Source organism: Mauremys reevesii, linkage group 1 (genome assembly GCF_016161935.1).
Source record: "Mauremys reevesii isolate NIE-2019 linkage group 1, ASM1616193v1, whole genome shotgun sequence".
Lineage (NCBI taxonomy): Eukaryota > Metazoa > Chordata > Testudines > Geoemydidae > Mauremys > Mauremys reevesii.
Window position 1 is genome coordinate 61,833,087 of NC_052623.1, and position 15,367 is coordinate 61,848,453.

The window sequence follows — 15,367 nt, forward strand, 5'->3', positions numbered from 1 at the left end:
AGTCCTATTAAACTTTATTTTATATTGACCCCTATGTCTTTAGCTTTCACTGTGTTGCAGAATTTTGTATTGGAAACACATGATTGCATTATAGAAGCTGTCTGGGGGCGAGGTGGGGAGAGCTGGATGTTCTAGCACATGGGATAAGACAGACAGAGGACCACGGGTGTAAGTCTGGCTTTTTGGTACCTAAGTGTGAAGGCCTATATCAGTGATTCTCAAACTCTTGTACTGGTGACCCCTTTCACATAGCAAGCCTCTGAGTGCGACCCCCCTCCGCCTTATAAATTAAAAATACGTTTTTATATATTTAACACCATTATAAATGCTGGAGGCAAAGCGGGGTTTGGGGTGGAGGCTGACAGCTCGTGTCCCACCACATAATAACCTCGTGACCTCCAGAGGGGTCCCGACCCCCAGTTTGAGAACCCCTGGCCTATATAGTTTGCCAAATTGAAACTGCAGTCACAGAAGCCAGATTTACTCTAAAGCTCACTGAATGCCTCTGAGGGCTTGTCATCACTGCTGGGACCTAAGTCATAATGTAGCTGGAGTCAACGTAGCTTAGGTCAATTTACCTGGTGTCTTCACTGTGCTGCGTTGATGGGAGGCGCTCTCCAGTCGACTTCCGTTATTCTTCTCGGAGAGGTGGAGTACCACGTTCGACCGAAGATGGCTCTGACGTCCATTTAGCTGGTCTTCACTAGACCTACTAAATCTACCCCATCTGCATCGATTGCAGCAGCATCGATCTCCCTGTAGTGAAGACCATCCCTGATTTTTTTTTTTTTTTCAGGGAATAAGTGTTTCTAGGACAAGGAACACATGAAGGAACAGATTGATGAAGAATTGCTGGACTTATTTCATGCTTTATTTTTGTGTCATTGCAATTCATATGTAATGCTTTTTAGCCATGTATAAAGACTTAAATTATTTCTAAAGAAAGGTGGTTTCTCATTTTGTCTGATTATAGGAAGCAGTTTGGTTCCTTTCCAATATCACAGCAGGAAACCAGCAACAAGTTCAAGCTGTAATAGATGCTGGACTAATCCCTATGATCATACACCAGCTGGCTAAGGTCAGTCAAGCTGTCAGTTGCGCAAGTTTGTCATCATCTTTTTATAAGTCTGACACAGGGAATATCTGAGTTAATAAGCTTTACAGATGTACGCTTGCTAATTTTAATGAACTATCAATTTTACCCTTCAGGGGGACTTTGGAACACAAAAGGAAGCTGCATGGGCAATTAGCAACTTGACAATAAGTGGAAGAAAAGATCAGGTGTGTGTGGCTAACTTTCAAGTTGTTGTTAAAATGTAGTGTATTGTAAGATTAATCGAATATAATTCTGAAGGCATTTTCCCCATATTTAGGTTGAATATCTTGTACAACAGAATGTAATACCGCCATTCTGTAATTTACTGTCAGTAAAAGACTCTCAGGTGGTCCAGGTGGTCCTGGATGGGCTGAAAAACATTCTGATAATGGCTGGTGATGAGGCTAGCACAATAGCTGAAATTATAGAAGAATGTGGAGGTAAGATTTTTATTTGTTAGGCTTTTTTAAACTTTTATTTGCTATGTATCACTTTATCTTCCTTCTTCAGAACCAGTGCAGTACTTAAGGCAGTGTTTCTAAACTGTGGCCACTGTGACCACATGTGGCCCCCACCGAAATGTTTTGCTGCCACGACAACCTCCTAAACAGTGATTTGGGGGCGGAGGGGGAATGCAAAGCAGCAGCCCCTCCCTACAGTGCCCAGCTGTTGCTCCTGGATGTGTTGCCTTGGTGTTTGCTGGTACTGCCAACAGAATCAGCACACTGCACTGCGGTCTCCTCCACTGGGCAACACCTCTGGAGACACATGGGTCCGGCATGCATGGCACCAGGGGAACCTGGGACTTTGCAGACAACCACTGAATTCCTGACCCACTTTTCCGGGGGCGGCGGGGCTCAGGCCTTAGCCCCAAAGCAGTGGCAAGAGGTGGTGGCTGAACTGAGGCCACCAACAAATTTGTTGTAAGAACCCCTGACTTACGGCCATTGGCACATACCACATAACACCAGCAATTGGTCCTTATGTGGTATTTGAATAAGTGGATGAAACTGTCAGAAAGGGAAAAAATACATTACCTTGTAGCCATTGTGGCTTTTTTCTATTTAGTGAAACTTATTTAGAGGGATTTTCACATTGGAGGACACTTGGTGGGAGGGTGGGTGAGGACATATTTCCACAGTAGTAGCTTTCTGTATCTTTTTCAGATTTGTTTTAGAGAGAGCATTATTTCCACCCAACTTCTGCCTGTGATTGATCCTGCAATAAAACTCATGGTTTTGCATCACTCCATTGCAGTGGGAATGAATGTCAGTATTTTGACTTCCCCTGCAGAATAAAATAGGAAGAGAAGTTGGGCTTGAGGTAGCAAGTCCTCATTAATTCACACACCAGCAATTTAGATATGATGGCAAGTTAATTTCTCAAAAGCAAGTTAGAGGTAAATGAATGTCTTAATAAAAGGTTTTTCCCATGTACATAAATTTCTTGCTTGAAACTGAAGTTATGATTTTAAACTACTGTAGCTATGTTCTTCTGTCTCCTTGTTTGCATTTCACTCTTGGTATGCTACTCTAATGTGAAACCACTTTTAGCCTACCAAGATGTACAGTGTCTGTATGGGACAAAGGATACATGCTATACAGCAGAAATGCACAAACTTTGCTTACCTGAGTGCTTCACCTAACTTACATAAAAGGGAATGGATTGCAGCAGCCCTGGAGGCTTTTAAGAACAGGTTTGTGTCCGTGGCATCATTAAGGTGGGTGGCCCATGGAAACGGGCTGTGCTGAGACCTGTAGATTCCACAAGCCACACCTCTGTCTTAAAGATGAAGATGGCAACTTTGAAAGAACATTCTGGGTCATGTTTGGAAACTAGGCTCCATCGTGACCATCCTTGTTCTCCAGTATGTCTTGAGGTACTAATGTAGCTAAAGGCAGTATTTTGTTATGTCTAAAATGCTAACCTAAAGTAGCTACTAACAAACTTCATTTTAACCTGTTGAATGCTTTTATTCCTGCTGTCATTTGGCCAGGTTTAGAGAAAATTGAAGCCTTGCAACAGCACGAGAATGAGGACATCTATAAACTAGCATTTGAAATCATAGATCAGTATTTCTCTGGTGATGATGTAAGTACATTAAAGACTGCTGTGTGTGTGGTTATGGATATATGAAATGTTTGGTGTGAATGCTTTTGTACTCCATATTTTAATTTAGTAACTACATTGTCAGCATTACTTCAGTCATTCCCCTTTATGGACATGGGTTGTTCAGAGGATATTTTCCTACCTTTTTCTGTAGAGCTTGTCCTAATTAAAAGTTTAAGATACTTTCTCAATCTTCCATTCTCCCTCTATGGTTTCCTTCCCTTCTGTGACTTCTATGACCTGTCCTTGCTCCTACTCCATCTTTTTCATTCCTTTCATGCACCAAGAAACTGCCTCAAACAGACATTGACTAAGGAGGCAATTCATTTTTTGCCTAATAAACCGGTAAAAGCTAGTCCACGCTGTAAAAGTTTATCATTAGAAGAAAATATGCTTGCAAATCAAGTTTTATATACTTTATAGAAAAATAGATTTATATCAGATATTATAATTTAATTATAATATCTATCTCCTAGAACTGGAAGGGACCTTGAAAGGTCATTGAGTCCAGCCCCCTGCCTTCACTAGCAGGACCAAGTACTGATTTTTGCCCCCAAATCCCTAAGTGGCCCCCTCAAGGATTGAACTCACAACCCTGGGTTTAGCAGGCCAATGCTCAAACCACTGAGCTTTCCCTCCCTCCTGTCCCTGGTTATGACTTAGTCCTGCCTTGAGTGCAGGGGACTGGACTAGATGACCTATTGAGGTCCCTTTCAGTCCTACACTTCTGATTCTGTGATTAGATGCACCTCAGATTATAGGGAATCTGGAGTTACTGTCCAGAGTTTCTAAAAAGTGTGTAAAAGTTCAAGGGATTTGCATGAGAAAAAGCACCAGGATATAAGTCAGTCGTATCCAAGGGTTGGTTCAGGTCCAGCCCTGCCTGGTTGGACTTCAAATCCTGGGATGTCAAAAGCAGTCAGGACTTCCTCAGATGCTGGGTGTCTGGATCCTGCACTCCTTGGGCTTTGCAATGGGATTTATTAGTCAGGTTGGATCTAACTTATCCTCTTTATTTTCTCATAAGATCAGTCTTTCCTATGTTGGCATCCTTTCTTACTGAGAAATCACCATCTCTGAGAGATCTAATCAGTCATGGTCTTGCTTCTGTGGGGAGAAGGAGCAGCCACTAAAGAACAGAACTGAAGGCTCTGAAGCTGTATTTCTGGCAGTGTTATTCCTGCATCTAGATACCTTTTTATCACTCTGGCCATCTGCTGTTGCCCGAGGGAGTCAGTTGGTTCAGAATAAGATGTATATCCACCTTCTTGTCTTTTGTCCTCCTTGGGAGTTTTGACCCTCGTGGGCTCCAGCTCTTCCTGATTCAGGCTCTTTTGGAGAGTTGGTTCCAGCAAAAAGGGTGAAGGAAAACTGATATCTAGGTTGCCTCCCCCAAAGTATTTCAGACCTTTAGCAGAGTGCTGTCAGGATGAGAATTTCCCATTTCTGTCCTGAAGGATTTGGTATCAGAGTAACAGGCTGGGTGTCATTCATCAGAAGTATTCCTCCCCCCATCTTTGTCACCTGATGCTTCTGTCCTTTCCTCAGAGGGACCTGAAGGCATTTAGGATCTAGTAGAAAGGATGGCAGTGTGTGACATTCCTCTTGTTTCAGTCCATAGTAAATCATGTGATATTTGACCTTCTGGTGTTGAAGGAGCCAGGTAGTTGTTCCCACAAAAAAGGGCTTCTAGATGCTGTAGAAGATTTGCTTTAGAATCACCAAGCTGTGGTGCAGTCTGTTTCAAGGAAACTTGACTTTTGGTGCCAGGTAATTAGGGGTTTAAACTACGGCTGTCGATTAATCACAGTTAACTCAGGTGATTAACACAAAAAAATTAATCATGATTTAAAAAATTAATTGCAATTAATCACACTGTTAAACAATGGAATACCAATTGAATGGATGCAGGCGAAAAGGCTTGGCAGGGTGGGGGTTCTGAATTGCTCAAAATGACGCACCTGCACTTCTGGGGAGGGGCGATTGCTCTTGCAGCTTACCTTTGCTTCTCTGTAAGTCATTTTTCTGCAAGGAAGCAAAGAAATCTGTGGGGGACACGAATTCTGCAGAATTCCCCCAGAAGTAAATAGAACAGTGAGTCAGTGAATTTGTTGTTTTGTTTTTTGGGCAGCTCTGTTATAACTACTGGATTTTCAGTGTCAGTATGTTTTAGGGTACTATGTGGAGCCACAAAATAAAGCTAGACAACACTCTTCAGGTGGTTATTTATAACAAGTAACTATCAAACCCAAAACAGTATTCTGTCCCTTTTAAGGACTAAGGCAAACAAACCAAGCCCTCTAACAGGATTACACAAATGAGGGGAAAAGAAGCTATATTTACCTCACCTCCCTGACAGCACTAGGGCTCCCAGCCCAGAAACATCTTTTTTTTTTTTCCCCTTCTTTCCCCACCCCTGTGGAATGTCTTCTCCTCCCTTTTTGGAGGAGACTGGAGGCCACTAATTCTCTCTTTGCCACAACCCTACATTATTCCCTTGTAGTCCACGGCAATAGGGCATGCAGCTGTGGTCCTTTTCTTCAGAAACCAGACTAACCCTCTCCTGACTTCCTAAGGGATGATAGACCCATTGTACTAAAAAAGTATCAAGCTTGGTGTGCTGCTTTGTAACATCTTTGTAGAAGAGGACAGTCCTGCTAGTTGTAGTTCAGTCACACTTAACAAAGCATTGTATCAAGTCTGAATCCAGATTGGAGCCTCAGTTTGGGAAAGTGCTCCTGTTCTTCATAATTAGCACTCAGCTTTTCTGCTGAGGATTGTCGCTGCCTCTGCAGAGCTTCACTGGGACCCATGAAGAGTAATAAGCATTGTCATGAAGGAGAAAAGTTATTTGCCAGTAACTTGTTCTCCAGATGTATTGCTCTGCAGATCTACAGACTTTCCTTCTCCCTCTCTTTAGGAGTTAATGAGTTTCCTGAAGTATAGAGGGACTGAAGGATTTTAGGGGTCAGCACTCCAAAATCCTAAAGCCTTGTCTATGCTACACAGTTTTGTCAACAAAAGTCAAGCTTTTGTCAATAAAAGAGTGGAGGTATACATGCTGAAATGCTCCTCCCACCAGTGTAACTCCCCTGCTATGCCGACATAATAAAACCAGAGCTGTTGGACTTATGTCGGTGTTGTTGTTAGGGCGGCGCAGTGTCTGTGTAGATGCTGTGAGCTGGGGCAAGAATGGACACCGTTCCCGGCTGGGAGCCCCAGGTGGCTCCCCCCTCTGCCCCCTCCCAGCAGGGCAGCTGGACTCCTGGCAGGGAGCTGCCAACAGAGTTGAGAGACCAGGCTCTCAGCTCCCCACACTCCCCCTCTTAGGTCGGTGGACGCGCTCATGGTGAGGACGCACACCACTGACCTAAGGAGGGTAGTGTGGACATCAGTCACCGCAGTAATTAATCCAGTGGCTTTAAGTAGACCTAATATAGGTCGACTTATCTTTGTAGTGTGGACATATGCCAAGTTTCAGAATACTGGATCTCTGTGTGTAAACAGTATATGTACCCTCAGATGGTCTTACTGCTTTGAATGGTTCAGTAGCTCATGAGACGTGGAGTGTGGCTCCTGAAGTCTGATTTTCAGAGCCAATACATTCAGAACAAATATCAGCAAGTAACCTTTTACTAGCATGCTCACTGCTGCTGCCAGTGGACTGTTTACTGGAAACCGGATGTACATATTGTAATGCTATTGACAGTTTTAGCCTTCACTAGAAACAAAATGTTACCTGTGTGCCTAACTTCTAAAACTCAGAGAGGGGAAATTGAATCATGGTTCTTCTACATTGATGGCTTGCATGCTACACCAGTAAGATGGGTTAATTTGTTTCTTTCATAAAATAATATAGTGTATTCAACTGGGAATTTGAGAAGTTTAAAAAATAAATCACTCTGAAATAACTTAACTTAGAATCTTCAGAATCCAAGAGGAAATACTGATTACTAAAAAAAAAGACTAGAATTCCTATCAGCTATAGATAAAAATCAGTTTAATACAATAGGTAACCCTGAGAAAAGCATAAAACTAGTTTTTAGATTTCACTAGTAGTGATTAGCTAGAAAACTAAAATTTCAATCTTAATTTTGTAGTTAAGAGTCTTTGCTGTAATTAAGTGGTAACGCATTCAATAAGGATTTGATGCATCTATTTCCTTAATGGCATTATAACAAAGCATGATTTTTCTTTTTAAAAAAAGTTATATTGAATTGGCTAAAATTATTAGCATTTCACTTTTTAGTAACAAATATTTCAGTTGGCCAATATTATTTATGAAAAATGTATGCATCCGTGTATGTGAAATGACTTGTGTAAGGTGTTGGGTTTGTATGGATTACTTTTTATTATATCTTTATAGATTGATGAAGATCCCAGCCTCATTCCTGAAGCCACTCAAGGAGGTACTTACAACTTTGACCCAACAGCCAATCTTCAAACAAAAGAATTTAATTTTTAAGTTCAATACAGTGCAGCTTCTCTGTCCCACACCAATATGAAGCACCACCAAATGGCTACCAAGTGAAAATAAAAAAGGCTCCAAGACACACATGCCTCCTCGTTTTGATGCTTCTAAAGCAAGCAATGTATCGGTCACTTTGCAGTTGCCAAAAGTCACTATCACGTGGACTGTAAATGCATATGCATGATCTCTCAAACTGTTTTACAATTCTTTTTAACAGTCCCAATTACCTTCTTTTTTTGCCTTTTTCCCTGGTGCCACATGCTGACAACCGCAATCTGCAGTTTTGTTAAGAAAATTTCATAGTGGTGGCACATCTGCTTTCCAGGGAAAAGTAACTTCTTTGGAAAATGGTGCGCTGTGGATCAAGACACTTTGGTATGATGCATACATTTTGGAAGACTTTACAGGGGCACAGTTTGGTCTGAGCCTCCATCGTCCTCCACAAACATATTTTCATATACTTTATGTGGAAGAATAGATTAAAAAATGCAAGCCAAATGAATTTCATTGGTGAAACTGAAATAAAAGTAACTTACACTTGGCAATTGATTAAACAGTTAAGTTTAAAAAACAAACTACTTCATCTATCAGTAATTGATGTGTGTTCATTAACTGCCTCAGAAACCAGGGTTGAAGAATGAACTGTAGATTTGGACTGGTAAAGCTTTTGCCGTTGTACCTAATTTTTGAGAACAGCAAGCCCTATTTGACCACTCACTTCAGCCTGTGTGTTCCTGCTGTTTTGAAGTAATCAAATGCTGTGCATGGTATTTTACCTGAGCTACAACCTGTTATGGACTTGAACTTCTGTTTAAGCTGAAAGCAAGAGTCCTTGACTAGAAAAAAAATCTGTCCAAAACTACGCGTTGTTTAAAAAGAATCTTGCTTTCAACTTCCAGTAGTCAGTATATTTCATTTTTAATTGATAATTGGATAAGGTTGATTTATATTGGGTTTAAACTGTGGAGCTTTCATGTTTACTGTAATTTAGTCTTAAACTATTTTTTACTTAGTAACCAGTGCTTATGATGATGTGGTTGGCAACAAACCAGCAGCTATTTAGAAGCATCATAAAAGCTTCATTCTTGGAGTATTGGAAAAGTAATTCAGAAATGAGTCTAAAACCATATTCACATGATTTAAAAAAAATTACAAGCTAGTTGATGTGTGAGGCTGTTTAGAAGCTGCAGTGTTTCAGCATAAGCCTGATGTGCAGCACACATTAAATAACTTTATATAAGCTGGTAATATGAGAGGTCATTGCTTTTGGAAAGTCGTCTGGCCCAGTTCTTTTCAAAGGGATTTGCTTTTGGTTGGGTGAAGATGAATAATTTGAAACTCTGTAAGCTATCACACAAGCTGGTTTTGTTGCCGTTGTTTACTGGGTGTAATTTCCCAATGCATTGATGTGAAGGGATAGAAAAATCTAAACTAATTTAGTTATTGGATGTGGGTTGTATTTACTGTGATGAAGATAAGGACAGATGCCATCAGAGCTTTGTGGATCAGCTGTTTTTTTTCCACGGATGAACAACACATAGCAGGTGTGCATTCATTAAATATATATCTGCCAAGGTGGAGCCACTTTAAAGAGCGAGTTGTCTTGTATCTTAAATAGATACAAGCGTATGTTTAAAATGCAAGATTTTTACTTGCTAGATAATCCATTTTAATATAGTGGTTTGGCCTCTGATTATTTATAGGTTTTATAAATTTTAGAATCAATTTCTCTTTAAGGTGGCTCAGATTTTTCAACTCTTGTGCACATAAAATTGAGTTGAAGTTCATTGTGCCTTTTTTCTTTTCCCAAAAGTTGAGTTGAAGCTTCATATGGTAACTGCATCCTAGTCACATACTATAGTCTAAAATCTTTAAACTGTGTGGTGTTTGCTAAAACTAAACAATATAAAGTCAAAGTTAGTAAGGTCACAAAGTTTTGTGAAATTAGAGTTCCAGCTGATAATGATGTGAACAAATCTTCGCCCTCTTAATTCTCAATTTAGTTCTTTATATGCCATATAGACTGACAGTTACCCGTTTCAGCCTGCACTCGCTATTTTCTTAGAGATTACATAAAAATTGAGATTACATTCATGATTTTCCACAACTGTGAAGATCTAATTTTTTTTCTTGCACTCAGTGCATCACATTAAAAGTGAACATCGGAGAACTGAGTAAAGCACTACAAAGCATTTGCTCATTTCTTTCTGTTGTGACCTTATCAGCTTTTGATTGGGATTGCACCATTTCATAGTTAATAAAGGAAACCAAGTATATTGCTGCACTTTTAAGTTTTCAGAAGTGTTTAAAAATTGCATTGTTTTTATTATTTTTTTAAACTATCAGTTAAAATAGACTAAAACGTTCTTTCAAAAGAGGCATCTAAATGTGTTCCTAATTTTGTATATGGGCTTAGGTTTTGTAACCAATAAAAAGCTGCTATCAAATACTATAAAACATGCAAAAACTTATTTTGAAAACTATCAGACTGTCTTTTCAAATTGATTTAAGGTTTTTTCTGTCTTTGACCAAATTTTAGCTAGTAGAACTCCACATCAAAGTTTGAAGTATGTTACTTAAACAAAATAAGCTAATGCAGTGATCTTTGAAACTTTGAATACTGTTCTAGTGTGGAGTTTTATATTTGCTATAGAGTTGACCATCCAGTGGAGGAAGGTTGTGTTACACTCATAGTAAGTGGTGTGAAAGCAAAAGTGGTGCTTTTCAGACTGCCAATTTCTAGCAGTTTTGTAGTTACAGAGGAAAAAAATTGCAGTAAAGCTAAAGGCCAATTAATTCTTGTCAGTTGTCTGAGTCAAATGGCATGTGTACATGATATACATGTGTGCTAAACTAGGGAATAAATTACAAGTAATTCAAATTGGGAAGCAAGCAGACTTTTTCATAACACTTTTTTTTTTTTTTTTAAACACTGAAGCCTGCTATAACTTCCGGAAGACTTCCTTTCCAGGTTGCAGGTATTTATGTTCTACCTGCTTATTCATCGTTGTCTTTTAAAGATTTAATAGCACAAAATTTATAGGCACTATCTTATCTTATTCTTTGCATGTTAGGCTCTTCTGTAAATTTCTCCCTTTGGCTTACTTGCTTAGTTCAGACAAAAGCTAAGTCCCATTTTCAAAAGTGATTTAGGTACTGGGGACCCTCCTATTCACTTTGATTTTTGACAAGGCTATTAAGTCATTTAGGTGCATAGGCACTATCTTATCTTATTCTTTGCATGTTAGGCTCTTCTGTAAATTTCTCCCTTTGGCTTACTTGCTTAGTTCAGACAAAAGCTAAGTCCCATTTTCAAAAGTGATTTAGGTACTGGGGACCCTCCTATTCACTTTGATTTTTGACAAGGCTATTAAGTCATTTAGGTGCTTTTGAAAATTTTACCCTATAAACTGTTAACCATACAGCTAGTCTTACTTATGAAAATTTTGAGAGCTACTAGGTTAGGATTCGTTGTGCAATTTTTTTTTAAAAGAAAATGTCTTGTATCTTTTACAAAGCATCTTACAAGAATGTCTTCCTTATCTTTTTCAAGGTGACATAGCTCTTCCGTTTTGCTTTATGGATCTGTTAAGCAATGGATGTGTGAGGAGATGCATTGACAGACATGTTTTTTTCTAAATCTCAAGGGAGTTTGTCAAGTGGTTCAGGTCCCAGATTTGACCTACTTATTCTAATCTGATGCAGAATATTTAAAATAGATATTAATTCCATTAAAAAGCTTTCTACCTAAATAGCCTAGTTCAGTTGAGTTCCTCTGTTAGTTTTGCAGTAGAAGTGAACCTTTTTCTGAGATACTGATTGTACTTATGCTCACAAACATAAATAGGACAAAAATGATGTATTCAGCTGGAAATGGAAATATTTGCAAGATGAAAGTGTAAAATTATTAGGATGGGAGTATATTATCCAAGTTTCTAAAACAGTATGAAATCACTAGAGGTTGTATTTTAACATTCTTTGCTTTTGAAAGGCAGTTGGCAAATAGAGATCATCAGATTTACAAAATATTTTGGATTGTCTTGTCTTTGTAAAACTAGAACATTTATAGTTGCTTTGGTTTTGCTTTTTGATGAAGCTTTACCATAAACTGTTTGGTGATATACTTAAGTGAAGTAGTTGAAGTAAATATATGCTACACTCCAGAAACTTTATTAGAAGAATTAAGGTTGCAGTGTCAAATAATGAGAATTTAGGTTGGGTGTGCAAACTTTAATTCTTCTCCCTTGTCCATATGCATTAGGGTACAGTCTTTAACTACATGGTCACATACTGTATTTTTCCACAATGCCTCATTTAGTGAATTGCTAAACAATTCAGTGTTTCTCTTTATCCTCCATGTTCAATTTGTGGCCCCATGCTTTATTTATTGCGTGCCATACAAACCCTGCACTGATTACATTAATTTCTTTATGGATGTTTCTGTGGTACTCTCAGCCATAGGATCTGCATGCTTCACAAACATTAACTTAATCTTCACAATACCCCAGTGAGATTAGGTGGTGGTGGTGGTATCTCCATTTTACAGCTGGGGAACTAAGGCACAGAAAAAGGCTAAATTTCTTTAGCCTTTAGACTTCTTTCTAAATCACGAATTTTGGATGCCCAGCTTGAAACACCTAGGGCCTGATTTTTCAGAGGGCTTAGCATTTATATAGCACTTTATATATTCAAAGCACTGCTCCAGTCAACTTCAGTTGCAGGTGTGAGCACTCAATACTTTAACAAATCTGGCTCCAGGTTTGTCATGTTGAGTACCCAGAAAATGGGGAATACACAATGACTATTTGTGAAAAGTGTGGTTTAAGTGACTTGACCAGCATCACAGAGAAACTCTGGCAAAGACAGGGATAGAATGCGGTATCCAGGGCAACATTCAGTTGCCTTAAACATGAGACTATCCTTTCTCTTCCAGCAGTCCTTTGTCTCATTAACTACACATCTGACTTCTGCACCAAATGAAGCAGGAGTCCTACTGACAACAGCTTCTTACACCACCCTGATTTATTCCCAGAGCACCTCTGTTCCTACCCATCCCTGACTTCGGGAACTGTCTATTCTCAGTCTTCCCCTAATATATGTCATCCCTCTACATTCCAGTATAGCAGCCTTCTCGCTGCCTTGATGTCAGCAAAAACAAAGCAAAGGAAAAAGTGTCTCTGCTATTGGTTCCAGTACCACCATGGCTGCTGGGCCACTGTGAGAAGTAATTGCAGGGAAAGAAGTCCTGTTCAGTCTCTGCAGTCTTGGGATAGAGCATGCTCAATTGCTCTGTGGGAATGGCAGGTGTAAGTCTGGCCTGGAGGAACTTTGGGGATGGAGCGTGCTCAGTGTATCTGGAATCTTGGAGAATGTATCTACTAAACATAGGCAAACAGATTTTTCAGAGGCTTATAGTTTCATCAAATGTTGGCAGTTTTTTATGAGCACAGAAAAAGGCACATCCCTGTCACCAGAGTCACCTCCTGCTAAACTTTGTGCTTTGGAACAGGGACTTGGAGCCCCGCTAGAGCTGCTGAATGTAATGGCTGTAAGAATTTGGTTTTATGTGGGCAAAACAATGTTTTTCCCCATAACCATTTTTAGCCAAAACATTTTAATTTTTCCTACAGTCATATGAGAATCTCAGTTTTCATATTTTTTAAGTTTTTTGGTCCTTATGATTGCAGAGAGAAACTTGGCAACAGTAACCCTAAAAGCTCAAACTGCAAGACAGACAAATCCCCCAAATGTATTATTTTTAAAATCTCATTACTCTTCATAAATCTCAAGGGGCGAAGGGGGAGGGTTGGGACCTGATTCATGATTTTTTGTGGATTTGGGGTTGATGATGTTGTTTAATCCTATCCAAACCAAAAAAGTGATCTCTCCATTTCTGCAGTCTGATGCACTTTATCTGGAATTCTGGATCACTTGCTCATAGGTGAGTGGGAGGCAGTAGGCACTGAAGATTTTGGCACTAAGGATTCCTGGTATCTCCTGCTTTTCCTTGTTCTCATTCAGAGCTGGTCAAAAGAACAAGCTGCTGGATTGTGACTAAACAGTTTCAAAACTCAGTCTGAGCATAGAAATGAAGGTGGTGATGGAAGGGGCAAAAAGTCTCAACATTTCTGACTGCTGCTAGTCTCTGTCCTGAGGCTGGTCTACACATGGAGTTCCTGATAAAACTCCATGTGTGGACACTTACTATGGAATAAGTGTGTCCATACATGAAGTTAATCAAGAACAACTCCATGTGTAGACAAGCTCACAGCTGTCCCCGGGATTCTACCTATTAAATGAGGAAGTCTGTTACATTTGTTAACAAATTACTTTCAATGCCAACTAACACTGTGGACAAGCCAGTACAGTAAACCACAAAAGATATAACTCTTCTATTTAATTTTTCAGTAGATGGTTAATTTCTGCTGGCCATCCAGTGGTCCTCCACTGTCAGGCCAAACCTGGTAAAGGTTTTTGAGATCAGAGGATAGGCTGGTGCCCTCAGCCAACCCACCTCCACCTAAGCAGTGCTAATCTCGAGCTACAATCACTGCTGCTCTGCCTCCCAAGTGTATTCCTTCTACATTTTACAGACCCATTTAAAAATGACTGGGAAAAGTTTAATCAGCTATTCACCAAGGACAAGATCTCTAGAGACAAGATGGGTGAGGTGAAGTATCTTTTATTGGACCAACTTCTAATACGAAGATATTCTAATTTTTATCTTCTAATAAAAGAACCTTGTCTTTAATATCCTGGAACCAACATGGCTGCAACACCGCAACCAAGATCTCTTGTCTGACAATCTATTCCTCTCCCACTCTTCTAGCTGGAATCCCTCAAACCTTGTTGAGTATGAGTCTATTTGGTTTTTTGTTTGGTTTTCAAGAAAATGAGGGCCCAGAATCTCCTATCCAAGGAGTTCTTAACTCTTTTGGCTTGAAACCCACAGAGTGGCAGTCGTCTCATGATCCACCATATTCTAGGATTTGGGTCCCTGGAATGACTGGGAAGTTTTCTGGGTGCTGTACGATGTAGGGGCTGGGTGTAGGGCTGCTTGTATTGCTAAGATTGGGTATGGGAGTTGAAGTTTGGATTGTGGATGAGATTTTCCTCCTCCCTCCCATTCCTGCACCATGCTCAGCTGTGTGGCTGCACTATTTACAGAGGTGGTGAAGTACTCAGCAATCTCAAACAGCACTGGCTTGCTTGTCTCACAATTGACTGTTCTGTGGGAGGTTGGAGGAAAGATGGGGGAAGAGCTTCACGGTGACTGGATTAAAGGTGACGGGGGAGTGGGATGGCAACGAGCTATTTTTACCTCAGGAGATGAGGGGAGTAGCAGCCAGCAGGGGTAGGAAAAAGCTGTGACTGTTGAGGAGCAACTAGCCTATGTATGAAATACTAGGGATAGGAGAACTGATGCACTGGGAGGGTGGACTAATAGTGTGCCCACACTGCAGCTGGTCACAGACAGATCACCATTGGGTTTTTCTTCAAGGTCTAAGTCCTAGCTCGCGTAGCTGTACATGCTAGTTTGGCTCAAGCTACTGCCTAAAACTAGTAGTGTGGCTGTTGTACAGGTAGTGGCTGGGGTAGCTGCCTGAGTACATACCCCGGGGTTAGACAAGATTGTAGGTGGGTGGCTTGCCTGGGTCGCCACCCATGTAACTGTTGCTATAGTATATTAT

The 15,367-nt window shown here is 40.1% G+C and overlaps 1 protein-coding gene across 2 annotated transcripts in view; it reads left to right on the top strand.

Moving 5' to 3' along the window:
- Positions 1-8,682, top strand: part of KPNA3 (karyopherin subunit alpha 3) — an 85,130-nt gene extending 76,448 nt beyond the window's left edge. For both annotated transcript variants that reach the window (XM_039503942.1, XM_039504004.1), the window contains exons 13-17: positions 974-1,078; positions 1,210-1,281; positions 1,374-1,536; positions 3,093-3,187; positions 7,572-8,682. In XM_039503942.1, coding sequence (XP_039359876.1) covers positions 974-1,078; positions 1,210-1,281; positions 1,374-1,536; positions 3,093-3,187; positions 7,572-7,670 — 534 coding nt within the window. In that variant the 3' untranslated portion in view covers positions 7,671-8,682. The remainder of the gene's footprint in view (positions 1-973; positions 1,079-1,209; positions 1,282-1,373; positions 1,537-3,092; positions 3,188-7,571) is intronic.
- Positions 8,683-15,367: the final 6,685 nt, after the last annotated feature.